General features: G+C 38.5%; 3 protein-coding genes and 1 pseudogene across 4 annotated transcripts; 3 read left to right on the top strand and 1 right to left on the bottom strand.

Annotated features, from left to right (window-relative positions):
- Nucleotides 1-2958: 2958 nt before the first annotated feature.
- Nucleotides 2959-3312, bottom strand: LOC116204391. The gene has a single exon (XM_031536467.1). The coding sequence runs from the start codon at nucleotides 3310-3312 to the stop codon at nucleotides 2959-2961; it is 354 nt and encodes a 117-aa protein (XP_031392327.1).
- An 11353-nt stretch (nucleotides 3313-14665) lies between these two features.
- Nucleotides 14666-18750, top strand: LOC116206300 (uncharacterized GPI-anchored protein At1g61900-like). Of its 2 annotated transcripts, XM_031539129.1 has the most exons (8): nucleotides 14682-15027; nucleotides 16041-16220; nucleotides 16476-17033; nucleotides 17397-17642; nucleotides 17771-17782; nucleotides 18046-18189; nucleotides 18301-18345; nucleotides 18442-18750. In XM_031539129.1, the coding sequence occupies exons 1-8, from the start codon at nucleotides 14937-14939 to the stop codon at nucleotides 18510-18512; spliced, it is 1347 nt and encodes a 448-aa protein (XP_031394989.1). In that variant the 5' UTR covers nucleotides 14682-14936; the 3' UTR covers nucleotides 18513-18750. The 2 variants fall into 2 exon arrangements, 1 of the variants encoding a protein (XP_031394989.1); XR_004156656.1 differs by lacking the exons at nucleotides 18301-18345; nucleotides 18442-18750 and having other exon boundaries at nucleotides 14666-15027; nucleotides 17771-17865; nucleotides 18046-18185.
- A 1714-nt stretch (nucleotides 18751-20464) lies between these two features.
- Nucleotides 20465-22947, top strand: LOC116202724 (annotated as a pseudogene).
- A 783-nt stretch (nucleotides 22948-23730) lies between these two features.
- LOC116206321 (HMG1/2-like protein) lies at nucleotides 23731-25724 on the top strand. Its single transcript, XM_031539152.1, has 7 exons — nucleotides 23731-23910; nucleotides 24054-24158; nucleotides 24280-24337; nucleotides 24719-24763; nucleotides 24900-24980; nucleotides 25066-25160; nucleotides 25433-25724. Exons 1-6 carry the CDS (start codon nucleotides 23861-23863, stop codon nucleotides 25156-25158), a joined length of 432 nt encoding a protein of 143 aa, XP_031395012.1. The 5' UTR covers nucleotides 23731-23860; the 3' UTR covers nucleotides 25159-25160; nucleotides 25433-25724.
- The last annotated feature ends 102 nt before the right edge of the window (nucleotides 25725-25826 follow it).

Raw genomic sequence — 25826 nt, 5'->3', positions numbered from 1 at the left:
AGGCGAGGGTACCCCTTTGAAATTGAAATTATTGAAATCCTTGTGAAGAAGTCAATGAGAGTGCTTGACATGTCGTTTTGTGCTAATTGGATGGTCAAGGTCTTGTTATTTTAGTTTTTAAAGCTCCGTTTAGTTTTACAATTAAAATCATAAAAATTTTAATTTTAATTCAACACATTACACAATAAAAATATATATTTTTTAAGTGAAAAAATTTAATTTTAATTTTAATTCAAAATACTATATCATCATTTGTCATTTTACACAATCAAAATTAAAATTACTTATGTATTTATAGTAGTCAGGAGAGAGCTTACTACTGATTTCAGGCCAAAGTGCGAGTGATTTAAGGAGGATGTCGCATTCTGTTGCTTCCGAATGAGTTTTAGTTCGCTTTATTTCTCTCCATAGTTGCGCTCTTCTCTCTCTCTCTCTCTCTCTCTTTCCCCATTTGTCGTGCCAAAATGTGTTGACAGCCCCACATATGTTCAATCTACGAGAGCTTTCATTCATGTAAAAATGTGGTGTCATATCATAGTAGTAAACTAAAACTCTTGCATGTAGGGGGACACATGTCACAACATCAAATTTTCTTCCTATTTTTTATTTGCTCATTTTAATTTATTCTGGCTTTTGCATTTAACTTTTCAATAGCATATCTGTTTTAGTTGGCTCAAGAAGGGAATTTTTTTTTTCCTCTAGCGCATATAGATCAAAGGTTCAAATCTCACCTCAACCTAATACTCCCATGTAAATATTATTTCCTTTTTTGGATAAGTCCCATGTATATTTTCCAGGCCAATTAAAAAATTAAGTATACATTCTATATAAATACTTTTTTTTATTAAATCATTTATAAATGCAAATAATTTGTTTGGACCGAGATGTATATAACGATAATGAAGAAATGTTACATATCTTATACATTTTACATAAGAGGAGAGGAAACTTATAATAAAAGGCGTATTCCAATACATTTTAAAATTAATATTCAAAAGTGAATAGATTAAAGGGTTGAATGAACTTTTCACGAGCTACCTAAAGAATTTCACGAGTATTATCAATCCAATTATTTTAGTATTTTCTTTTTATTGTAGAAGTTTAATTTTTCAAATCGATTTTCTTCTTGAAAGAGCATTAATTATACATAAAAGTTCAGTTATTATTAAGTAAAACATTAAACCTGGTCCATTAGGATCGAGGAACATTAAATTTGGACCATCGCAATCAAGAAGCGAGTATGGGCCTTTTTCACACTTTTTTTTTGTCTTTTTCTTTATAGGGATCATTAAAATTATTCAACTTGATCCGTAGAAACAAACTTTGATTGGACTACACTCGAAGGTAGGTTAGTTCTTTTTCTCAGATGGGATAGGGGGTTAAGAGCCTATGCGGTTATCTACTATTTAATTTCTACTTCATTTATTAAAATCATATATTTTATTTTAAGAATAATAGAAATAAAAGATGGACCCCACCGCAACGAAGTTCGGGGAACCATCCACTAGTTTGTCATTATTTGAGGTTCCATCGCCGCTGAATGGAGCATTTATTTATTATTCCAGCAAAAGAAGAAGGGAAAAAAAAGAAGAAAAAGGAATGGAGCATTTATTATTATTTTAGCAAGGGTAGGCATGTCAATTAATTAGCGAGGGGGGCAACGGGCAGCCGTATCGCACGGCACAATCATTAAATGGTGACGGCCTGGGAAATCTTGATTTTGACTTTTGGGTGTCTGTCTCTCCCCGCAAGTTCATCACATGCTCCTGCAGACTATTACCGCCAGTTTGATTTCAAAATTTAATTTTAAAATTATAATTTTAATTTTAATTCTATTCATTATATAATAAAAATACACGTTTTGTAAGTCAAATTTATAATACTATCTCATTTGTCATTTTTTACAATCAAAATCAAAATCAAAATTAAAGTTATTTAACTCTGAAACCAAACGCACTCTTATTGGAAGGACATTTTTCGATCCCTGGCTTCGAAACCGTCTGATGCTGCGGTTCACCTAATCAGGCCCCCGCTTCCACTAATTTACCGTCCTTTTTCTCATAACGCAGAACGAGTGGCATTGGCCCGGTTCGGTTAGCAAGACCCGACCCGGCATATGTTTTCTTTTCTCATCCACACAAAGTAATGACACAGCTTCTAACCCCAAAAACGAGTAATAACAAAGCCTAATGTACTAACAGAAGGTTAAAATTTATCCGCAATTGCCACGACGAAGGGTTCGCGAATATGAACCATTACATGTAATTTCTTCCTAAGATGTAGTACATTGCAATTGGGTATTGAAAGGAGAGCAGAACTTCCTATTGTGTTGGTGATATTATTCGGAGTGAGTTATTTGCCATTGCAATATTTCAATTATTTATCTGCATTTGCCATGGAAAATGGAAATGGTAGAGAAAGATCTCGATCCCTTTTATGCGAGTAATGGAACTATAGGTCGAATCTTTAGCTATATATCAACTTTCTCTAATCACATTGAGGATCATCTTCCCTTAATTAGAGCCATAAACTACAAAATACCCCACTATGGGAGGAGGTCCGGGAGCTCTCTGAATCCATTGCGTAGGCAACATTAATAAGTGTCGAAAAGTGCGAGTCATTTGTCATTGCAATAATTCAATTTTTCCTACATTTTCCATAGAAAATAGATATAGTAGAAGATCGATCTCGATCCCTTCCATATGTGCAGAACAAATGAGTAATCGAACTATACCTCGAACCTTTAGCTATATATCAACTTTCTGTAATTACATTGAAGATCATCTTCCCTTTAATTAGAACCATAAACTACACCGTACCACATTGTCCGAGGACGTCTGGGCAGCAAAAATATATAGCCCTTCCTCCTAGAATGGATCCGTACACTGTGAATGTTAATTATCACCAAAAAAAAAAAAACAAAAGAAGATAATAATATAACTGAACTGAAGGCTTTCCTTAACGGTCCTCCGGGATGCTCTCTAAGGCAGGCCTCCACTCGTCCCTTGTCCCACCCGATGACACAACAATGCTCCTAGATATACTCCTCAACCTCAATGCCCTGACCAACAGCTCCTCGCTCCGCCCCGAGTCGCTCAGGAGTTGCTTCAGCTCTTCCTTCGTCACCACCACCCTTATCCTCACGATCGGCTCATTACGCCCGTCCTTGTGGCCGTCCTGAACACGATCATCCTCCTGGAACGTCACTCTCTTCTTCTCCTTCTTCGCCACTTCCGATGGTTCTCTTATGGGGCCCTTCTCGATCTCTTCTTCGGCCGTGACTCGGCTGCTGCTCATCACGCAATTCCCCATTTCAAACTACAAATCAATGCGACACGCAAGAAATGTCGTTGCTGATCAATTGATATATTGTTATGGAGATATATAGATGTGTATATGAGGACAAATGTGTATATATATAGAGAGGGAGGTCACATGAATTGACCGTTTATTCCGCCGTTCCTTCGTGACACACAATCATTTTTGTTCTCTTCCGTGCAAAAAAATTAATAAAATAACCAAAAAAGGGAGAAATGATTGAATTTTATTTATGTTTTTGGTCAAAGAAAATGTATTTAATTATATTATAGCCGTCTTCTAATCCCAAAGAAATAGTAGAAATTGCCGCGTCCATCGTTGAGTAAAGGTGGGTGCGACGAGGCAGCTAACGTTATGTGCCGCAGGATATAATATTAACCGTCTTCATAGCACGAAATTTAATTATAATAAAAGAAGGATAATCGACTTTGATTCCTCTGCCAATGTGACGAGCGTGCTCTTGTCTTTTTGTAACCTTAAACCATACCAAAGAGGTATGGGTCTCCCGTCCCGTTGTCCCAAAGTTCTCGAAATTATTTACGTTCTTCATCACGATCTCGAGGTACTGTTTTCAGGGAAATGGCATGAGATTTGACGTTACACGAAGGTTATTAACGACTTTTGAGTGTATATGTCGATGGAATTTATCCACATTGTGTTACATGGGACACCGTTCATGGGCATAGAGAGCTCATGTATATACGTTATGAGACCCATCACTTTTGCTTCATATGTGTTTGCATGTATGCTGTTGATCTCGAATAACTATTATCGTGCAAAATGGATATTAGGACTTATTCGATATGCTACCACCATATATGCACCTTTGTTTCGATTTCAAGGTTTCAAAGAGAGATAATATTTCTCCAAGGAAAACTTCCAATTGCGGTGATTTCAGTCGAGTTGGGGTGAAATGAATTAGGATGGATATTCATCCATGACTTGAACTCCACATTTCCAATTTAAAAAAATTGCTTCTGTTGCGGTGGTAATGCCTTTTCAATTATTCAATTAAAATATAAATAGAAATTGCGAAAGTCAAACCATTACTTCTGGGGTGGAGGAGCTTCTACATTATGGGGCATCACGTATTGATAAAGGAAAATTCGGTGGGAGCTGCCCATGTGGAAGAAGCCCTTCTATAAACTAATCATACATTTTTCTAAACATGTCGTAGCAGGTCCAAACAGACGTAGAAATAAGCATTAATCTCAGTTAATAAGTTAAAAGGTCCAAACAAATGTAGAAACAAGCATTAATCTCAGTTAACAAGTTGAAAGTACTTTATTATCGCAAAATTCATGCATATTTCTTTACAAAACAATATAGAGAGAGAGAGCGTTAGTGCAAAACTCATATGAAACTTTGTGTTCATTATCAGATTATGAATTGGCTGATATATTATGAATATCTAACCTTTTAGGGGCCGCCCATTATTAACCTAAGAAAAGGTATCGAACAACAACGGCTTTTTGTTGCCGGATGACTCGTGTGATGCTCTTAGTGATGTATTTTACATCGTATGATAAGATTTGAATTATAAATTTTTCATCTTGATAATTTATAAGAGATTGCATTATGTCCCATTTTTCAGGTTCCTCCTCGACCTAAAACACAAAGGGGCCATTTCTCCCCAGCTTCGGGGGCACCCCTCACATGGGGTAGGTTGGTTAATTTATGACCCATATAAAACGTGCCATGTATTTTTAAGGTAAAACATTTAATCATGTTTGACTAAAGGGTACAGCCCACATGTTTAACTGATGAGCAACCTATAGCTTAATTCTCGTGATGATCTTTCATGACTTTGCTACGTACGCGATACAATGAACTTTGCCAATGGAGAAGAAGAATGCATGACAGCGGATAGATATCACGAGACCTTGTTAGTATATTATTTGAATACGTAAACAAAATCGTATTGCGATGTGGCAGTAGCAGGTGTTTAAGGGGAAGCAATGACAAGTTAGTATATTGTAAAAGAATAATTAAAAAGTATGAATAAATATATATGTATGTATGTATATATATATATATATATATATATATTTGAATTTCCATCAACTATCAGTTTATATTTTTGAAGAGTTAATGTAAGTTTTACAACATACAAAGCTTTCTCTTTGATGGGAAAACCTATGATTTTGTCATGTGGATTGGCTCATGAAATTGCAAATCAATTCTGGCTGGCGTTAGCGGACTTAACGTTTTCCTAAGCAAAGGTTTACGAGGAAGATTAATCTATTACCATCTATTATTCTATTGATTATCTTTAAGTCAAAAAAAGGTGAGTATTACACACTCACGCGACTGTGTAAAAATTAATCAATAATGATAGTAAAAGATGCAATTATAGCCCATAAAAATTTCTCTCTCAACCTTCACATGCGTAGGTTGTTGATTGAATTTTATATAATCACATGACTGTATAATACTCATAGAATATTTTCTCAAATGTATGAGATATGTATTGAATATCGGTCCTTAAATCCCTCTAACAAACGGAAGACTTGTCAACATGCAGTGATCATGTTGACCGGTCCATTTGGAATTATTGGGCCAGTGCTTATATAGACAAACCGGCCTGGCCCATAAGATTTGGGTTTTACTTTTCATATGAAAGTACTCTATTATCGCCAAAATCAAACATTTTTTTCTTTACAAGACAATACAAAAAAAAAGAAAAAAGAAAAAAAAAACAGAGAGTTACTTTCAGTGCACAACTCATGAAACTTTTTGTCCATGATAAGATGATGAATTAGCTTATATATTATGAATATCTAACCTTTTAGGGGCCTCCAATTATTAAACTAAGGAAGGGTATAGACACCAACGGATTTTTATTGCCGGATGTCTCGTGTGATGCTCTTACCGATATATCTTTACAACGCATGATCAAATTGAATTAATTATGAGTTTTTCATCTCTATAATTTATAACGGAATCCATTATGTCCCATATTTTCCAGGGTTCCTTCTCGATCTAAAACACTGAGGAGCACCTTAGGGGGGGCACCTCTCATCACATGGGGTAGGTTGGTTTGATTTATTACCTATATATATATATACACACACACACACACATACACAACATGCTATGTATCTTTAACGTAACACGTTAAATTATATTTGACTAAAGGGCACAGCCCACATGTTTAACTGATGAGCTACCGTAATTCTCGTGATGATCTTTCATGACTTTGCTACGTAAGCGATACAATGAACTTTGCCAATGGAGAAGAAGAATGCATGAAGGCGGATATCACGAGACATTGTTAGTAAATTATTTGTGTACGAATGCGTAAACAAGATCGTATTGCCACGTGAGAGTAGCGGGTGTTTAACTAATAAGGACTGATAGTTAATATTTATCTCATTCATGAGTATTCCAAAATCATATAAAAGTATAAAATTTAATCAATAACTGACACATATAAACGTACAGAGAGAAACTTTATGAATTATAACTACATCTTTTATTGTCGTAGTTGGTTAATTTTACGCTAATATAAAAATCATACTTTTTAATGCTCCTCTTTTTTTGGCTTGAAGAAATAGATATCATTGGATTAATTTTCGTCATAAACCTTTGCTTAGTAAAGATAAGTCCGTTAAGGCCTGCCAGAATTGATTTGCACTTTTCATGTGCCAATCCACACCATACTACTCCGGATATTTCGGATCGTGATACAAAAAAAGCATTGCATGTTTTAAAACTACATTAATTTTCATAGTACTCCTGATAGTTGATGGAATTTCAATTATATATACACATTTATATATGTATTCATACTTCTCAATTATTCTTATATTAACTTCTTTTTCCCCCTTGTTAATCCCTCTAAACGAACGGGAAGACTTGTCGACTGACCGGTCCATTTGGAATTATTGGGCCAGTGCTTATACAGACAAACCGGCTTGGCCCAATAGGTTTGTGTTTTATTTTTATGTATAGTTTATTGGTTTGGTTTCGAGCAATAATGAGCAACCTTGGTTGATTAATTAAAAAAAAAGTTAAGTTTTTTTTTGGCACGAAAAAAAGTTAAGTTAATTATATTATAAGTCGGGTCGACTAGCAGCCCAAGCCCTTCATTTTCGTTGAAACTCCACAAAATCGATTTTTGCAAATATTGATCGGCTCATATTTCACATCAAATCGAAAAGATAAAATTAAAGAGACCCATAACAAAGTAATATTTAGAATTCACTTTGACTAATCGGGTGGTTACCATATGTTCACTACTACACAAACCATGTTGTGTTGGTTAGGGCTGATAAAAAAAAGGGAAAAGTATAAAAACTCTCATTATGATTTGGAATCGAGACAAATTATACCATGTGTTTTTGTTAGGCATAATTAGTCCTCTTGTGGTGTACTCCGTTAAATATAGGGGATTATGGCGTTATTTTTTTTCATTTTCAGTCCTAAATCTTTAGCCTTTTAATACTTTTGGTTCTAAATCCTTTTCTTTTATAATTCCTATCATAAACTTTTCATTTTGTTTCATTTTAGTCATATAAAGAAAATCAAAAGGAAAGGAGGGGTCGGGGTAGGGGTAGTCGATTGGTGGCCCCAACCCCAAATCGACCGGGGACTCCGAGTTGGAGGTCCTCGATCAATTCGAGGTTGGGGTTGCCAATTGGCAACCTCGACCCCTCCACTAAGGTCGTCGGCGTCCTCCATGGGTACCGGCGACCTCGGTGGATGGGTCAGGGTTGACGATTGGCAATCCCGACCTCTATTTTCCTTTCAATTTTCTTTATAGGACTAAAATGAAAAGTTGAGGGTATGAATGATAAAAGAAAAAAGATTTAGAATCAAAATTATTAAAATGCTAAAGATTGAGGACTGAAAATAAAAAAAATTAACATCATAACCCCTTATGCCTAACGGAGTACACCATAGGGGGGCTAATTGTCCCTAACAAAAACACATGATGCAATTAGAGGGGGCTTTGTATTTTTCCAAAAAAAAAATCGGCTGCCCCGAAAACCCGATCCGAATCGGCTTTTATCCACTATGAATTTTCGATTCGATTAGATCACAGTTTAGTTCTCGGTTCAGTTTTCTCTGTTTTTTTTTTCGGTTATGGGGATAGGGACGGGTTTCGATATCATTACCTCGAATACCCCACCCCGCCCCGAGTTTGCATTATAATTAATTTTCTCAGCCCCGCCCAATGAGTCCACTAGGCTTACCTACAGCCCACTGCCCAGTGAGTCCTTATCAGAACCCTTCAAAACCCTAAACTGTCCTCACTCCACTGCTTCTTTATTGCAATTGCAAATCCCCATGTCCCTTCTCAATGAGTATTGCCTTTGCTCTATGGTCACGCTTTAGCCCTCACCCTTCAAGTTGATGACGGTTCGTTTTCTTTCTTCTTTTTTTAAGTTTTTGTTATTATTTTTTTATTTTTCCAACAATGCAGATGTCTTTGGATAATTTTCTTGGTAACCCGAGAATCGAACTGTAAAAACCTGTAACAATAAGGGTCAGTTTTTTTTAGTTATTTTGGTTACGGTTTTCGGGGACAAGTTCTGAAATTCCTTAACCGATCAAAGTGGTGAACCGTAATTTTACTCCGAAACCTTATGTTCCGAGTCTTTGAGAAAACCTCTTGAGCATGGGATAGTTAGCTAAGCGCGGCTATCACATGGAGATCAAGGATGGCTATTGTACAATTTGGGACAACAAGTTAGGCTTGATTGCAAAGGTAAAAATAACTCGTAATCGTCTTTTTCTTGTGCACATTAAGTATGCTGCTTCGTGTTTCAATGCCTTTATTCAAGACTCATGGTTGTGGCACAAGAGATATGGCCATGTGAATTTTGATAGCTTGAAGCTGTTATCGAGCAATAAGATGGTGCATGGACTACCTGAGATATGTGAGCCATGTGTGGTTGGGAAGAAGAGTAGGGAATCTTTCCCTTTGGTTCAGTCATGGCGAGCTAAGAAGCTATTGGAGTTAGTACACTTTGATCTCTGTGGACCTCTTGGTGAACCATTGAATTGAGGTTACAAGTATTTTGTTACTTTTATTGATGATTATAGCCGGAAAACTCGGATTTATTTCTTGAACCAAAAATCCGATACTCTGGAGGCTTTCAAGGAGTTTAAGGCCTATGTGGAGAAAGAAAGTGATCACCAAATTTGGACTCTCCGAACCAATTGTGGAACGGAGTATTTGGTAGGAGATAATTTCTTCAAGAAATATGACATCAAACATCAGCTTATAGCGAGGTATACACCTCAACAAAATGGAGTTGCGTAGAGGAAGAATCATACCATTGTTGATATGGTTCGTACTATGTTGCGTGCGAAACATTTGCCCAAGCATTTTTGGGCGGAAACTATTACTTGTGCTGTGTATTTATTAAATAGATGTCCAACGAAAGGCCTTGAGTAGCTCAAAACCCCTGTGGAGGTGTGGCATAGTCAAACACCTTCAATTAATCATCTTCGTGTGTTTTGGTTTATTGCATATGCCCATGTCCCGGATGAGCTTCGCAGGAAGCTGGATGATAAGAGCGAGAAGTGCATCTTTCTCGATCATAGGACATGACCAAGGGTTACCGGTTGTTTAACCGGATGACAAAAGTGATTATCAGTTGTGACATCGCCTTTGATGAGGATGTCAAATGGAGTTGGAGTGCTGAGGAGAAGAAGCAGTTTTATTTCATCCTGGATAAGGAAGAATATGTCCAAACCAGTCTAGATGAAGTGTTAGAACCAATAGCAATTTCAACGACTCCAGTTCGAGCTCCTACTAGGGTTGGTGAATTGTCAGCACAAGAATAAGCATCTAGCGAGACAAGTTCTGAAGTAGATTCACAGACTAATTCAAATGAAATGTCTCCATGTCCGCAATGACAACAACTTTTATCGGCACGTCTTCAAGATTGTGTCTTATCTAAAGATGATGAGGCATCTAATGGGGAGATGGTCAACTTTGCTCTCTTTGTAGATTGTGATCCAGTGACATTTCAAGAAGCTTCACAAGATGAAGGGTGGATTTAAGCCATGGATGATGAGATACGTGCAATTGAGAAGAGCGACACATGGAAGCTGACTCCTCTTCTAGAGGGCAAGAAGTCCATCGGTGTGAAGTGGGTTTACAAGACGAAATACAAGCCTAATGGAGATGTTGACAGGCCAAAAGCTCGTCTTGTGGTCAAGGGTTACAAGCAAAACCCGAGATCGACTACTTTGAAGTATTTGCTCTGGTTGCAAGACTGGACACGATTCGTCTGATCTTCACTTTGGCAGCTCAAAGGGGTTGGAAGATACATTAAATGAACGTCAAGTCAGCATTCTTCAATAGAATACTTGACAAAGAAGTGTACGTGAATCAACCGGAGGACTATGTTAACAAAGGACAAGAAAGCTTGGTGTACAGGTTGAAAAAAGCTCTTTACGGCCTCAAACAAGTGCCGAGGGCATGGTACACCATATTGACTCCTATTTCCTTGCTCATGGCTTTGTTCGTTGTCCTTACGAGCATACTTTATATGTGAAAGTCGGCATAAATGGTGAAATGCTCATTGTCTGCTTATATGTTGATGATCTGACATTTATTAGGAATTGTCAAGAAGTGATCGATAGTTTCAGGAAGGCCATGACTCGTGAGTTTGAGATGGCATATACGAGTCTCATGTCCTACTTTCTTCGTCTTGAAGTCACTTAATCGGAGGAGGACATTTTTGTTTGTCAGCAGAGCATGCCAAGGATATTCTTGAGTGTTTCAAGATAGCTACTTCCAAGCCAATTCGAACCCCAAAGGAGGAGAGGCTGAAGTTGACAAGGGAAGGAAGTAGTGTCGATGTCAATCCCACGTACTTCAAGAGGCTAGTCGGGAGTCTAAGGTACTTGACTTCTATTAGGCCGAATCTTGTCTATGGTGTTGGGGTAATGAGCAGATTTATGGAGTCTTTGAAACAATCACACCTACAAGTGGGGAAGAGGATTTTGTGGTATATCAAAGGTACCTTGGATGATGGTGTATTTTATTATTCGTCTAATGATTTTTAGCTTGTGGGATTTACTGATAGTGATTGGGGAGGTGATGTTGGAGAAAGGAAGAGTACTTCTGGTTATGCTTTATGTTTCGGGAATGGAGCTTTTTCATGGTCCTCGAAGAAGCAGTAGGTGGTTACTTTGTCCACAACTGAGGCCAGGTACATAGCTGCAGCTCACTATGTTATTCAAGCGATTTGGCTGCGTCAGCGTGACAAATGAGCAGATGAAGCCAACCGTGATCAAGTGTGACAAAAAGTCAGCAATTGCTTTAACAAAGAATCCTGTTTTTCATGGGAGGAGCAAGCACATCGATATCAAGTATCACTTCATTAGAGCTCTAGTAAAGTCCGAGGAGATTGTGCTTGAGTTTTGCAAGTCTAAAGATCAAGTTGCTGACATATTCACGAAACCGTTGAAGGCGAACACTCTCCTAAAGTTGAAGAGTATGATTGGCACGGTCAAGAAAAGCTCGGTTTAAGGGAGGCTATCGGAAGATGTGTAAACCAAGCTTTTACTTATTTATTTATTTTGATATTTTAGTCTTATTTGTAATGATTAGCTTTTGGGACTTATCTAGACTAGGTCCTAAGTACTGACTTTTGGTGTTACTTCCTTATCGCTCCATTTGGTTTTACAATCATGTTTTTAAAATTTTAACTCTAACTTTAACTCTACTCACTACACAACAAAAATCAATAATACAATTAATCACTTTTATCTTTTTCTTCAATTTTTTAACCATTCAATTCAATTTTTAATATTAAATTATCTAAACTATAAATTACTTTTTTTCACAATTCAACAGCACAATCATTACTTTTTCTCAACTATTCATTACTTTTTCACACTTTTTCTCATAATTCAACAACACAATCATTACAACCCAATTAAAATCAAAACTCAACTCTACTTAACTCTAAAACCAAACACACCAAATATTCATATAATTTGTGGCTGTGATGATAAGCCAAAAACCATAAAAGCATAACAGAGAAAGATATTTTTTTGATTATGCATAATTCTCTTTTAGTCTCATCTTATTTAGACTTTTCTCTCTTATTCTCGTGACAACTATTATCACCGGTCCAACATTTTTTGATTGGGAAATTTCTAAGCAACTTATATAAAAAAAAATTTACCTCCCAAATTTATTTGGGTGGAAAGTTACTAGGCAAATTTGAGAGAGAGAGAGGGGTTGGGGAGGTGTGGAATGGTTTCGACTTGGAACGTATAAATAATCATAGGAAGTTCATGAACTAGTTTTGTCAAGATTTAGATAACTAATCATATTATTATCATCTAACAAAGTTAACATCATGGCAAATGTCCACAATCATCCAAAAGATTTTGACAAAATTTCCGTTATTAAATACGCATTTTCTCTCTATCGTAATTTTTTTTATCATAATCTCAATCCAATAGGTTCAAAAAACAAATATCCCTAAATCATTGGCTCATATATATAACTCATTCGAGTACAGTGATAGTTTTCTTAACTGAAAATTTAATCAGGAAATTCCCGATTCAATCTCTCAATAAGACTTTCCGCATTTCTTTACATATAAGAGTAGATCCATAAATTTTGTTTTCAGTGAAAAGAACTCCACTCGGAATCCTGGTTGGAGTCATTTGATAGCCATGCATACAATTGGTCCTCACTACATCCAGGAAATATATATATATATATATATATATAATGTTCTTATATCAAGGCAAGCCGATCGAGGACAAAATTCACAAAGGCTCTCCGATGGGGTGAACGGAAGCTGTCCTGTCCCTCTCTGCACTTGCAGGACATTTAATTTTCCGCGGGCCCCACTTAAACCTCCCATCATAAATAATTTGGACCCGCACACACCTTTCTAATTCCTACCACCTTCCGATTTTAAAGTTTGCCTCACGCTCACATTTACTAGCTTAGCTATCCATCTATCTATTAAATCAGGAAGTTTGGCAATATTCCTTTCTCCAATCTCTACCGTTTATATTTGGATATGGTAATCCATAGGACGATGTGTGACCGGTAGAGCGATTAAATCGGGAAGTAAGACGATGCTGATATGATGTGATGGGTCTTATCTTAAAATCGATAAATACGCCAATTCCTATTCATTTACCTATTGATTATCGGATCAATTTGATTGGTAGTGGACCGTTGGAAGATTGCATCCGTGCACATGGGTTGTTGTAAGGTCGGGGTGAAGGAGCATATTTTTATTTTGAAATAAATGAACGAAAAGCATAACGGAGAATTTAAGAGAATATTGTATTATATTTATATTTATATTTTGTTCTTGGTAAAAATTAATGGTGTATTTGATTTCAAAGTTAAAATAACTTTGATTTTGATTATGGAAAAGGACAAATGATTGTGTAGTGTGTTGAGTTAAAGTTAAAGTTAAAGTTTTTAACTTGAAAAATGTGTATTTTTATTGTGTAGTGTGTTGAGTTAAAGTTAAAGTTAAAATTTTTGTGATTTTAACTGCGAAACCAAACAGAGCGTAAGAGTCCCGCCTTTCATAAGTAATTCATTCGAATAGTTTTACAAATGTTTATGGAATTCCTCGAGATCTCATTGGAATAGTAATTGTAGAGAATCTGACAGCGAATTTTGTGTAAGAAAATTGAGGGAAAAAAGTTTCGGTGTGATTCATCTAAAAAAAAAGTTTTTGGTGTGATTTTTTATAATATAGAATTAAAAAAATATATTGAAAAATTCATGATCCTACTTGAACTTACGTTCATCCGTAATCCAAAAATTTAAGTTAATCTATTGTTGTACCCAATCCATTTATAAACCCATAGATTTTTTCTCTTGTTTAATGTTTCTAATGCTAGACAAACCTTTGTCTCTTATTCCCAACGCCTATACTTACGTGATGACATGTAATCTTATACGTATCACGCGTCCTTAAGTGTCCGCCATTATCACTAAAGGACAAAATTTTGTCCCTTACTCCCAACAAAAAATGACAAAATTTGGCTTACATGCACTCGAAAAGGAGATTTCTTTGAGAAAATTGCCAGAAATCATTTTATTTATTCCAAGCATATTTTGAAATTAGTAGATAAAATTGAAAACGGCGCACATTCCCTTATGATAATCAAGATATTTCATGATTGATTATCATAGTAAGATTATTCACCTCCCTTTATGAATTTTACTGTATTAAAAATCATGAATCTCTCTAAAAAAAATGAAAAAAAGGGATTGATCGTGGATCAATTCTGCCCGTAATAACACGTCCGAGTCAAAAAGGAGCCCGGCCTGCCGTGAGGACCGGAGGCACAAGTCCACGAACCCTGCCACGAACCCAGGCAACCAACTCATGTGCCTCCCCGGCACAAGGGCATGTGATCGCCTCCGACGAGGCGCCTCGCACGTGCGAACCGCCAAAGCTTGAGAAAGAGTATTCATATCTCTCTCTCTCTCTCTCTCTCTCTCTGTCTTCCTAGACAAGCAGGAAGACCTGACTGTCACTGAACTCACTCCTCCCCTCTCTGCGCTTGTCTGAATCCTCCGAAGTCAAGAAAATGGCTTAGCGGAACCGCCCGGAAATCTCGCTTCCACCCATTTCTCTTCCTCCTTCTTCTTCGTGTTCATGATCTTCAGCGTGGGTGGAGAAGAAGAAGCGGACATGACCAGGGGGTGGTTCAGCACTTTCTCTCGACAGATTTTCGTACTGGTGCCATGTGAGTTTTCGTTTTACCTGCTTCCCCAGCTGAATTTAGTCTAACCACCAACTGGGTTGTCTTAAAAATGTTGTTTCGCTGTTGGAGAAGAATGTACTTCGTTGTCTGTTCCGTCTGCTGCATCGAGTAGTGGAGGAGAGAAGATTGGTTCCCGTCCTTCAAGCTCTTAGTTTGTGTTCTTGCAGTTCAAGTCGTTCTCTTTTGGTGTTAGCATTAGGAATAACTGCATTGGTCAGTTACTTGACTGGACATGGCTTAGTTTGGCTCCAGTTTCTAGTTCTCAAGGCGCAGGGAACTGGGTTACTGCCGTACTGGTTCGAGGTTTTTTGGCTTTTTGTAATCTTGGTAACCGGATATTCTCGAAGTAGTGGTTAAATCTCGCATTCGAATTACAAGAGCGAGGTATTGCAAGTTTGTAACGTAGCTGGGGAACCATAGCTGTTTGCCAAGAAAATGTGCTCAACGAAAAGTAATCCTTTGACCCAAATTCTACATAGTTGCAATGATTTACTTCACGGGGGAGGTATCTACTCTGTTGGGGCAATCACAGTGCAGTGGATTAATCACTTTATTTCTGGGATATCTCAGCGAAGATGGGCCTTTCTTTCTGTCTAGACTGCTGTGGAATTTTTGATCTTTGCATCATCATGGGATAAGGGCAATTTCATCTTTCAATCCAATGACCACTGGACCGGGTTGAAAATTCAATTTGATCTCTGAAAATGATGAGTTGTTTGTGTATGTCCAGTTGATTCTTCCATTACAACAAACATGTGAGAAATTTTTTAGGGGATCAGGAAGATGCTTGTTGATTCCTTGGGGACTTAAATTTGATAGTCCAACTTGTTCAGATTCTTGCGGGAGGGTGCTCTTAAGATTTTTTTCTTGGATATTAGCAGGAAAGGGGCATTTTTGTTGAGCCTGCACATAAATGCAGTGAAATGCATGTACCTCTTTTCCTTTGCTTTTCCTGTAAACTAATCATCTATTAAGCGAAACAAAATTGTCCACAGGTATTCTTGTCTCGTGCTGTTACTCACTCTCCATCAAAGAAAACCCCATTTTAATGGGATTAGAGGGATATGCAATGGCTCCCGATATCTCACCTGGTGGTGAACCTCAACCTTTTCTTCCTTCTTTAGCTCCTTCACCATTGACCCCATTCACAAATAACACTGTGCCAACATTATCAGGTAACACTCTTCTATTTAGATTTTTTCATTCTAATTCTGACACATGCAAATGAGATGTTTGGTTGCTTTTGTAATATAAGGGTGGTTTCAGCCAAGAGCAAACTTATTGCTCAAGAGCCTTTAGAAGAGTCCTTACTGAATATTTCAGCATATTGACCGAAAACTATATTTTTGTGAACTAATATATGTCTTTGGGCGAACTTCCTTTAATTGAAGGCGGAGGATTTGACCTGACTTGATGTTGCTGTTTGGTAGGGCTCTGCATGTTGAACTTTTCAGCTGTGGAAAACCTAATGAGGGTAACCGCAACTGACTGTTGGGCCTCTTTTGCTCCTTACCTAGCAAACGTGGTATGTTGTCCTCAGTTTGATGCCACCCTGGTCATTCTCATGGGGCAGTCCAGTAAAAATTCTGGGGTGCTCGCTTTAAACTCGACTCACTCCAGGCATTGCCTCTCAGATGTTGAGAAGATTCTTGTGAGTCAAGGTGCTAATGAAACTCTTCCAAGCATCTGCTCGGTCCACTCAGCGAACCTCACTGGGGCCACCTGCCCTGTGATTGATGTGGCCGAGTTTGAGAGCAGTGTTGACACCTCGAGGCTTTTGTCTGCTTGTGAGAAGATAGATCCTGTTAAGGAGTGCTGTGACCAAGTCTGCGGAAATGCGATTTTGGATGCTGCTAGGAAGATCTCGCTGAGTGGTTCTAGCTTGGATGATTGTAAAAGTATTGTCTTGAGGTGGCTTGCGAGTAAGCTCGATCCTTCTTCAGCAAACAGTGTTCTCAGAGGGCTCTCAAGTTGTAATCTAAATAAAGGTATGCGTGCAAGCTATAAGATGCATTTGATCATATTCATATTCAAGGAAAAGGGACAGTTGCACGCCTTATCTTATATTATATATGTAATTTTATTTACATTTTATTCCGTCAAACCAAATAGGGCGTGAGTGATTGCTGTCAGGAATGGAACACAGCATAACTGAATGAATAAAAGCAAACAGAATAAACAGAACTGGGGGATTAATAAGTTTCACAGTACTTTGGTACCGTATTAGGGGCACAGCTAACTGCTAGCGCTGTTATTTCATCAACTTATTATGCATGCCGGCGGTTGGGCTTTCCCTGATGTTGAAATCTGCTTAAATTTTATTTTAATGGAAAATTTTGCTTTTTACTCAGTTTGTCCACTGGACTTTCCCAATATAACAAAGGTGGCAGCAGAATGTGAGGGTCCGATAAATAACAGAACAGCTTGCTGCAAGGCCATGGACAGTTACACCTCCTGGTTGCAGAGGCAGAGCTTCTTGACCAACTTGCAGGCACTGAATTGTGCCGCAATGCTCGGTATGAAATTGCAGAAAGCTAATGTCTCTAAGAATCTTTATAACCTCTGCCATGTAAACCTCAGAGACTTCTCCATTCAAGGTTAGCATTAAGATATCAAGTCCTGCTCATATTCAGCGTCATGAAGAATGTAATACTATTACTGACAAATATATTGGCTTTTGATTCTTCATGGATACAATATTGGATCTGCTATTGGGATGCGCCAGTCGTCTCGCAAGGTGGGTGATATCTGAGTGCAACTCTGCCTTTTGACTTCAGTTGTAAAGCCATGATATGGGCAGTCATCATTTACTTTGTTTAGGTACTTCTTGAGAAGCTGGAATAGATCTTTTGGGTTCTTCATATTCTTTTTCGCATGATCTTTTACCCTATAATTTTGAAAGTCGGTGTATTCTCTTGAAGGTCTGATGTTGCCGGACTATATTATGCTACTCATCGAGGGAACCTTGTTTGCTTAGAATCTTGTTTTAATTGTCTCCAGCTTCTGGGTGTCTTTTGCCGAGCTTGCCATCAGATGCAACCTTCGACAAAAGTTCGGGTATCAGCATTATATGTGATCTCAATGACAACATTGCAGCGCCATGGCCATCCAGCTCTCTTGAGCCTGTGTCTTCCTGCAATAAAAGTACGTTTATAGGTTGATAAGTAACAGTTCTTGGTTATTCGGCCTCGATATCTCTTTTCTATTAGACTCTCTGTGCTGACTAGTGGTCTCTCTCTTTTCTTGGTATTGCAGCTAACAAAATTCCCGCACTTCCCTCACCAACCTCAGCACAAAGCGGTGAGATTTTACTTTAGCTGATGGAAGCTGCAACTTTCCACTAAGAAATTACATCATTTCCAGTATTTCTGATGGTGGCGATCTAATTAAATGCAGGTATTCACATCGAGAATTTCATGTTCCTTCTGTTGTTCGCATCTTTGCTGTTCCTCAAGATGCCCCCTTGAGTTTGGTCTTCATGCCGGGATTTCCCATTTCCTTAAACAGAGATCAATTCAAAATTTATGTCACCCTGTAAATTCTGAGTGGGGAGATTGAGTTTCATTTAGATTTGCATGTTAGAACAAGAAATTGCCTGATTCTTATGTAGCCTATCTAATAAAAGCTTGTAACCATCAAAAACAGAAATTTACAGCTGGTTTGGTTTCACAAACCGATTTATAGCGGTGAGAGGTTTCATAATCACTTCTTTTTATAATCTTAAGTAGATTTAGTATTTGATAAGAGTTTTTGAAATCATGATTTGGATCGAAATTACAGATGCAAACGTGATTTTCTTGCCTATAAAATTTACTTCTGCTTTTTCTATTTCAACTATTAATAATTGCTTTTTTTAATTTTAGTAGTTTTTAATTATTATCTCAAAATGATTTTACTTATTTCAATATCAATATATATTTTTCAGCAATTATATTTCAATACTTAAATTCAACAACAGCACTCTCAAAGTTTGCACTGCAGACCTTTCAATTCTAATTGGCTTATGCTAAATGCAAGATCTTCTGGTAGGGTCCATTAGACGGAAAAGGAGAAACGATTTTTTTGAAAGTTTAGCAAAAAAAAAGAAAGTACTTTTTTCTTTCTCCTTTTCTAATTAAGCAACATAATTGAAAAGGATCATGGTTGTACTTGGTCGGTTAAGATTGGGAAAATCTTACTGACAAAAATGAGAAAATAAAATTGGCTGAACTTGAAGATGTTGTACCGATAAGATTCTAACTTCTGAAAATGAAATCGGCTGTAAGAGGTATGAATTTGAATTAACTATGAAATAAGAAAATCTAATCAAATTTTATTAACGGCAAGACATATAGAGAGGTAAGATAAAAAGGTAAAATAAAATTTACTTATAAAAAATCGAATCCAAAATATTTTAATTATTACAAGGAGTATATATCACTGCATTTCAGATGCATTTGATGGGAGACAAATCACTATTAGACATCCCAATCTTTTTTTTTTTTTCAATCCCAATCCGATTTTGATCCGATGAAACTTTGTCTTATCCTCTTTGGTACTTTGCTGCCCTCTTCCGCAATAATAACAAAAAAAGAAAAACGGATAAATTTGGAAGTACGGATATCCATCGAAATCACAAATTCTAGATTATCTTGTTTTATTTTATTTTTTTTACTGCATTACATGATTTATTGTAGATTATTAACACCCAAGGAAGGTATGGAATCTGTCTAGCTCTAGCTTATATTCATCATATCACTAATCCAAAAAAAAATCATCGTATGGCATATGATTCTATTAGTTCAATCTACGAGAGAACAAATAATTTGTATCATTACAACTAATGGATTAGGTATGCCGCTCATAATACCTCGTATTTTTTTTTTTTACAGAGATGTCAAGGTAAATATCATGTTTAGTCAGTACCATAACAAATTTTCTATAGTCTATATAATTGGCGGAACATGGTTGAGTTTCTACACACGATCATGGAGAAAATCCCGACGGGTTAAAATCCAAAAGGACAGCCGAGGGGTTGTACATTTTTTTTTTCGGTGTTAAATTTTTTGGGAAAATCAAAGATCATATGAGCCTGAACTCAATTGATAACAAGCCCAATGTTGCAGCATTTGAGTTTTTTACTTCATTCAATCCAGCTACTGAAAAATGCCATCGCCTTTGTAATTATAATCTTTTTTTCTCGAACGGTAATAAGGATATACATATATCCTTAGCTTCTGAAATTACAATCTGATTTAACCTATTTTATCACTCGACATCTTCGACCCGACAATTTACTTCTAAAAAAAGGACAGACAAGACTGCATATGTACCCTTTTTCATTAATATTTATATCGATATGTAGCAGAAAATGTATTTCCAATTTTAGTTGAATAAGAATTCAATTTTTATTCAACCCTCCCCAACACCCCCCCCCGCCACAATCACTGTCGCTGCCAGCGTGTTACCGCCTCGCAAACATCCAAAGCTGCGGTTGTAATTATAATTACCAGAAGCCAGAAATTATGGTGTCCTTTCAGGCGTTATTGGAACCTGACCAAATCACGCCACCTCCAGCAAGGGAGGAGGGACCGATCAGCAGGAAGCTCGAGACCATCTTGTCTGACTCAAGCCAGCTGGTATGCCCGAAGCTTTGGTCAGCAATGATGATCGAGCTGAAACTCCTATTCCACCGGGCGGCGCCGGCGGTCGTGTACATGATCAACTACGTGATGTCTATGTCTACTCGGATATTCTCCGGCCATCTCGGCAACCTCGAGCTTGCTGTGGCCTCCCTTGGCAACACCGGGATTCAGATTTTCACCTGCGGTTTCATGGTAACGTCAACCAGATTTCGACATGGGAACCTGCTTTTAAGACATCTAACACTTTTTTTTTTTTTTTTTACTTGGTACTTATAGCACGTTCTTATTACTATGTATTGACAGCTCGGAATGGGAACTGCGGTGGAGAGGAGACGCTGTGCGGGCAAGTGTATGGGGCAAACAGGTTCGGCATGCTCGGCATGTATATGCAGAGAGCCACCTTCCTCCTAACCGCCACCGGCGTCCTCTTGTCCATCATCTACATCTTCTCGAAGGCCATCCTCATCCTCCTACGCGAGTCCCCTCAGATTGCTTCTGCCGCCGCCACCTTCGTCTTTGGCCTAATCCCCCAGATATTCACCTACGCCAACTTTCCCATCCAGAGATTCCTCCAGGCCCAGAGCATCGTCGCCCCAAGTGCATAAATCTCGGCTGCCACTCTGGTGGTCCACGTCCTGTTGAGCTGGTTGGCCGTCTACAGGTATCTCGCTAAGCTGAACTTACCCATATTAAGCCGACAGCTGATGGTTAATTACTTCGAATATAACATGTTATACGATCGTATCGACCCGTATTGTTGTTTATATGATGACAGGATCGGGTTGCGGTTGCTGGGGAGCTTGTCATGGCGGATTATAGTGGCAGGACAATTCGTCTACATAGTGAAGAGCGATCGATGCAATTATACATGGGCGGGGTTCAGTGCAGAGGCATTCACGGGCCTGTTCGGCTTCCTTAAGCTGTCCGCAGCATCGTCGGTGATGCTGTGCCTTGAGGCGTGGTACTTCCAAGGTCCTCGTCCTCATCACCGGTCTCCTCGACGAGGTGGCCTTGGATTCCCTCTTTATTTGGTAATTATTGTCTCTCGATTGACATACTCCAATCACTTACATTTGTAGAAGGTTTTGGTTCCATAACAAAATAAGACGGTTTAGCTTTTCCAGATCGATGCCAATTGCCTTGCTTTTATGTTTCGGATAAAAGAGTTGGTCTTGTGGATCAATAACTACATGCTTGGTCTGATTATAGACAACATCGAATTAATCACGACTTGTATATTCTAAATCTCTTACTAATTATTACTCTCGCTATCGTACTCGCAGTTGGTTACTGTATTTCGGATTATAGTTCTGGTCATTAGTCGTAATGCCTTTGCTCCATCCTCGATACGTACAGCATGACAGTCGCTGGGTGGGTGTTCATGATCTCAGTTGGCCTCAACGCAGCCTTCAGGTTAACTAATTAATATCTTGTTCAATTAATTAATTAATTAATATTATTATTATCATAATTCAAAAAACACATTACTATTTTTTTAATTAATCCGTCGTTGTGTGAGAGGGAGCAACGAGCTGGGAGCCGGGAATCCAAAGTCTGGCAGCATTCTCCGTTGTCGTAGTGACGCTCATCTCCTTCGTAATCTCCGTGATGCGCGTGTTGGCGGTCCTCGCACTTTGTGACGTCATCAGGAGCAGTATCCGACCTCTGCCCGCTCCTCGCCCCCATGCTCCTCCTCAATGGCATTCAGCCGGTCCTCTCCGGTAAATAATTAATATTCTCATTGCCTTTTAGGCTTAATTTACATCAATTTAACAAAAAGCTCTTAATTATATTACTAATGGAATTCTGCAAATTGTAATTAATCATTATTCTTATTGTGAGTGCAGGTGAGGCAGTGGGATGTGGATGGCAAGCAATGGTGGCCTACATCAACGTCGGGTGCTACTATGGGGTTGGAGTCCCATTAGGTTCACTCTTGGGCTTTTACTTCAAACTCGGGGCTAAGGCAACCGCATCAATATCGTATCCCGACGACACGATCTCGGACTCCTCGTCGTATCGATTGCTGATAAGTATTTATGGGCAATCCAATGGTCCATAGAGAGTTGAAAGCCCTGCCCTTCTGCTGTGGGTGCAAATGTTGAATGAGATATATGATTACACTTTGGTGCCTGAAAGGGATATGGGATGGCATGAAAGAAGTCTTTCCTGCAAACTGCTTTATTTATAATCACGAGATTTTTTATTTTATTTTAATAATTCTCCCCGACACATATATATATACCAATAAACTAATCGTTTCTTTCTGTTCTCCAAATATGTTTGTCCAATTAAATTCTCATTTCAAAAGATCATACTATATACATAGAATTCTATACTATTACTTAAATTAATCAATTATTTTTGTTCCGATTTATATATTATGTAAGCTGCTTTAATGAAAAATTCAAACATTCCATAAGAATGAACTTAACAAATATTTTCACGTTCACGCAGGGCATGGAATTAGCCAGAATTAATACCTATCATAATCCATTTGGCCAAAAAAAAAAAGCCATGTTCCTTAATACTAACCGATTCGGATCCTCTCTGTTGTTTGAACCTTAAACCACAATCGATCCTATTAAGAGCTTAGAAATAATAATAATTTTTTCTATGGTGCATGCTCTGATATTTGAAAGCTCGGTAAACCCTAACTAATTCAGTTTGAGCCGAGTTGGTCATGTAAATCTTTTTTAAGGTGGATTTTCTGAATTCACATGGATAGTTTTTTTTTTCTAAGATTACAAAATTAAAATCATCTTCCCTACGAATCGGAGCTTATGCATCCATCATGAACCCGGTGCACATGCGCCCAAACACAACGGACGTGAAAGACCGCCGGGTCTCACATGCTCCTGGCACGGGGTAGTTCAGGACGGAAGTGTACATCGGCGGTACCAGCAAGAACCAAATGGATTCGAAACTGACGCCACGTGGAGGGACCACGATGGCGCGTCCCACGTACTCGAGGGGGCAGCGAGTGGGATCGATTCCCCACCATAACCAACCCCGTCACGATGCCCGACCCTCTCCCGTTTCCCGCCAAGAGGTGAATATCGTCTCAGTTTCACAACCGGACCTATAAATTCCCCCTCATCGTCTCGCCCATGCGCGAATCGCTCTGCTCTCCTCTGCTCTGAGTGCTCTCTCCTCTGCAAGTCTCCCAGCAGCAGTCGAAGCTCGCAGCCATGAAAGGTCTCAGGAACGTCACGGTCGCTCAGAAGAAGCCGGACGCACAGTAAGCGAACTTGTGCATTCCTATTCCCAGTGATTCTTAGCTCTGTTTGCTTGCTATCACGCAATGCTGCTGTTTCCGTCTATGAATGGATCTCGTGCTTGCTCCTCATCTGATCTTCTGCGAACTGTGTTGTTCCTTCGAAGGATGCCGAAGAAACGCAAGGCTGAGCAAGAGGCTACGAAGAAGAAGGCGAGCAAGAAGGACTCCGGAGCTCCGAAGCGTCCTCTGAGTGCTTACTTGCTCTTCATGTGAGTATCCGATGGAACAGTAGATATCATCTGTTTTGGATGTCTGGTGGTTCGTGCTATAGATCTTCTTCACTGATTCTTCCGTTGCTTCTGTCTGCATCTTCGATTTCTCTAATGACAGGGAGGATTTCAGGAAGACGTACAAGGAGAACTTTCCAGATAACAAATCGGTCGCAGTGGTATGGCCAAGACTCTTTGAATTAGACTTTGAACTGTGTCGTCTCCTCATCTCACAATGCGTACATAGAGCTCTCCTGTTTATCTACGTTTTCCTCTGGAAATTAGATTGAGATCGAGCAGTAGAATGTCGTCCTGTTTCACGGTGAAGTTGCTTCTTAGACTTGACATCGACACAAGTTTCACTGTCAGGACGAGCCAAATGCCACTATATCTTCTCTGCTTTTGTGTATCGATAGCGCATAGATTTTCACTGGAATTTCTTAACCAGTGACAAAGCTATAGAAGATGGATCGAATGTGGTTCACTCTCTTATATTCTCTCATTAGTCATGGCTTGGTGCTGATATTCTATACCGACTGTGATTCTCTCTGAACACTCAGGTTGCCAAAGCTGGTGGTGAGAAATGGAAATCCATGCCTGTTTCTGTAAGATCACCGTTTTCCCTCTATCTATCGAGCTATGTGATAATTGGTCTGTCTTCTTTCAATTTTTTTCGAGGATTGCTTGATTTTCTGGTAAAGTGTGCCTATATTGTTGAACATGGTACTTTATTTTGTCAAGGAGAAAGCTCCCTATGCAGAGAAAGCCTCGAAGAAGAAGGCGGAGTATGAAAAAGCTCTGGCAGCACATAAGCAGAATATGGTAGAGCTAGTCTGTTCCTGAATATTAGAAATTTATCTCCTCGGTGATTCATTTTAATCTTCCAAGTTTCTTTATGCTTTCTTAGAATTCCAAAGTGGTAGGCGATGCGGAGCCAGCCCAATCATCGAAATCCTCTTCCGAAGTCCACAACGATGGTGAAGAGGAAGCCAGCTCTTAAGGGTAAATATCTAACCATATGCTTTTGGTTTGGGTTCTGCCCATCCTCTTCTGAGTTCTTCACCTAAATTACCTTCTGCATCCCAGCATTTGTTTAGGCTAGTGAACAGCTAGTGGGTTCGGTCCCGTCAATCTTGTCAGCTTATAATTCGACATTCCTTATGTGCCGAGCATAGATTTTGTTCCTGTAGTTTCTTGTGCAGTGGTATCTAAAATGTTGTTTCGGTTCAAGATTATAATTCTTATGTGAAAAGCCTTGGCAATGCTTCATGCAGTGACCTGTTTCGGATGGATGCAAGGTCATGGGATGCAGAACACCAGAGTATATGCACTCGTTATTCCATTTAACACGTCGTATCTTTATGTTCTTAGCTGCGAAGCCATTCCTATGTGGACAATCCTTTTACATGGCTTCCTAGTATATCTTAGGCTGGATAATACTCTTTTGCTAAGAAGTGCAGTCTGTTGCCCGAATTACTAATCGTATTATGCATCTGTATCTTTGGGTTGCTTCGACTTTAATCTCTTGGTATGAAGCCTCTTCAACGATTGTGATCGTCTTTATCATATTGCCATATTGTCTTTTTTCTTGTCAGTATAATTTAAAAGTGCCAGATCATATGGTTGAAAGTTGCTTGTTTGATGGTGGATCGACAAGGGCTCTGTACT

Source organism: Punica granatum, chromosome 4 (assembly GCF_007655135.1).
Source record: "Punica granatum isolate Tunisia-2019 chromosome 4, ASM765513v2, whole genome shotgun sequence".
Taxonomy (NCBI): domain Eukaryota; kingdom Viridiplantae; phylum Streptophyta; class Magnoliopsida; order Myrtales; family Lythraceae; genus Punica; species Punica granatum.
This window is presented reverse-complemented; position numbering and strand designations above follow the sequence as displayed.

Excerpts from the sequence above, each read along its gene's own strand:
- LOC116204391 (XM_031536467.1), bottom strand. The coding sequence starts at position 3,312 with ATGGGGAATTGCGTGATGAGCAGCAGCCGAGTCACGGCCGAAGAAGAG.
- LOC116206300 (XM_031539129.1), top strand. The coding sequence starts at position 14,937 with ATGATCTTCAGCGTGGGTGGAGAAGAAGAAGCGGACATGACCAGGGGG. Across the intron at positions 15,028-16,040 it reads GATTTTCGTACTGGTGCCAT|GTATTCTTGTCTCGTGCTGT; the intron begins GTGAGTTTTCGT and ends AATTGTCCACAG. Across the intron at positions 18,346-18,441 it reads ACCAACCTCAGCACAAAGCG|GTATTCACATCGAGAATTTC; the intron begins GTGAGATTTTAC and ends AATTAAATGCAG.
- LOC116206321 (XM_031539152.1), top strand. The coding sequence starts at position 23,861 with ATGAAAGGTCTCAGGAACGTCACGGTCGCTCAGAAGAAGCCGGACGCA. Across the intron at positions 24,338-24,718 it reads ATAACAAATCGGTCGCAGTG|GTTGCCAAAGCTGGTGGTGA; the intron begins GTATGGCCAAGA and ends CTGAACACTCAG. Across the intron at positions 24,764-24,899 it reads GGAAATCCATGCCTGTTTCT|GAGAAAGCTCCCTATGCAGA; the intron begins GTAAGATCACCG and ends TATTTTGTCAAG.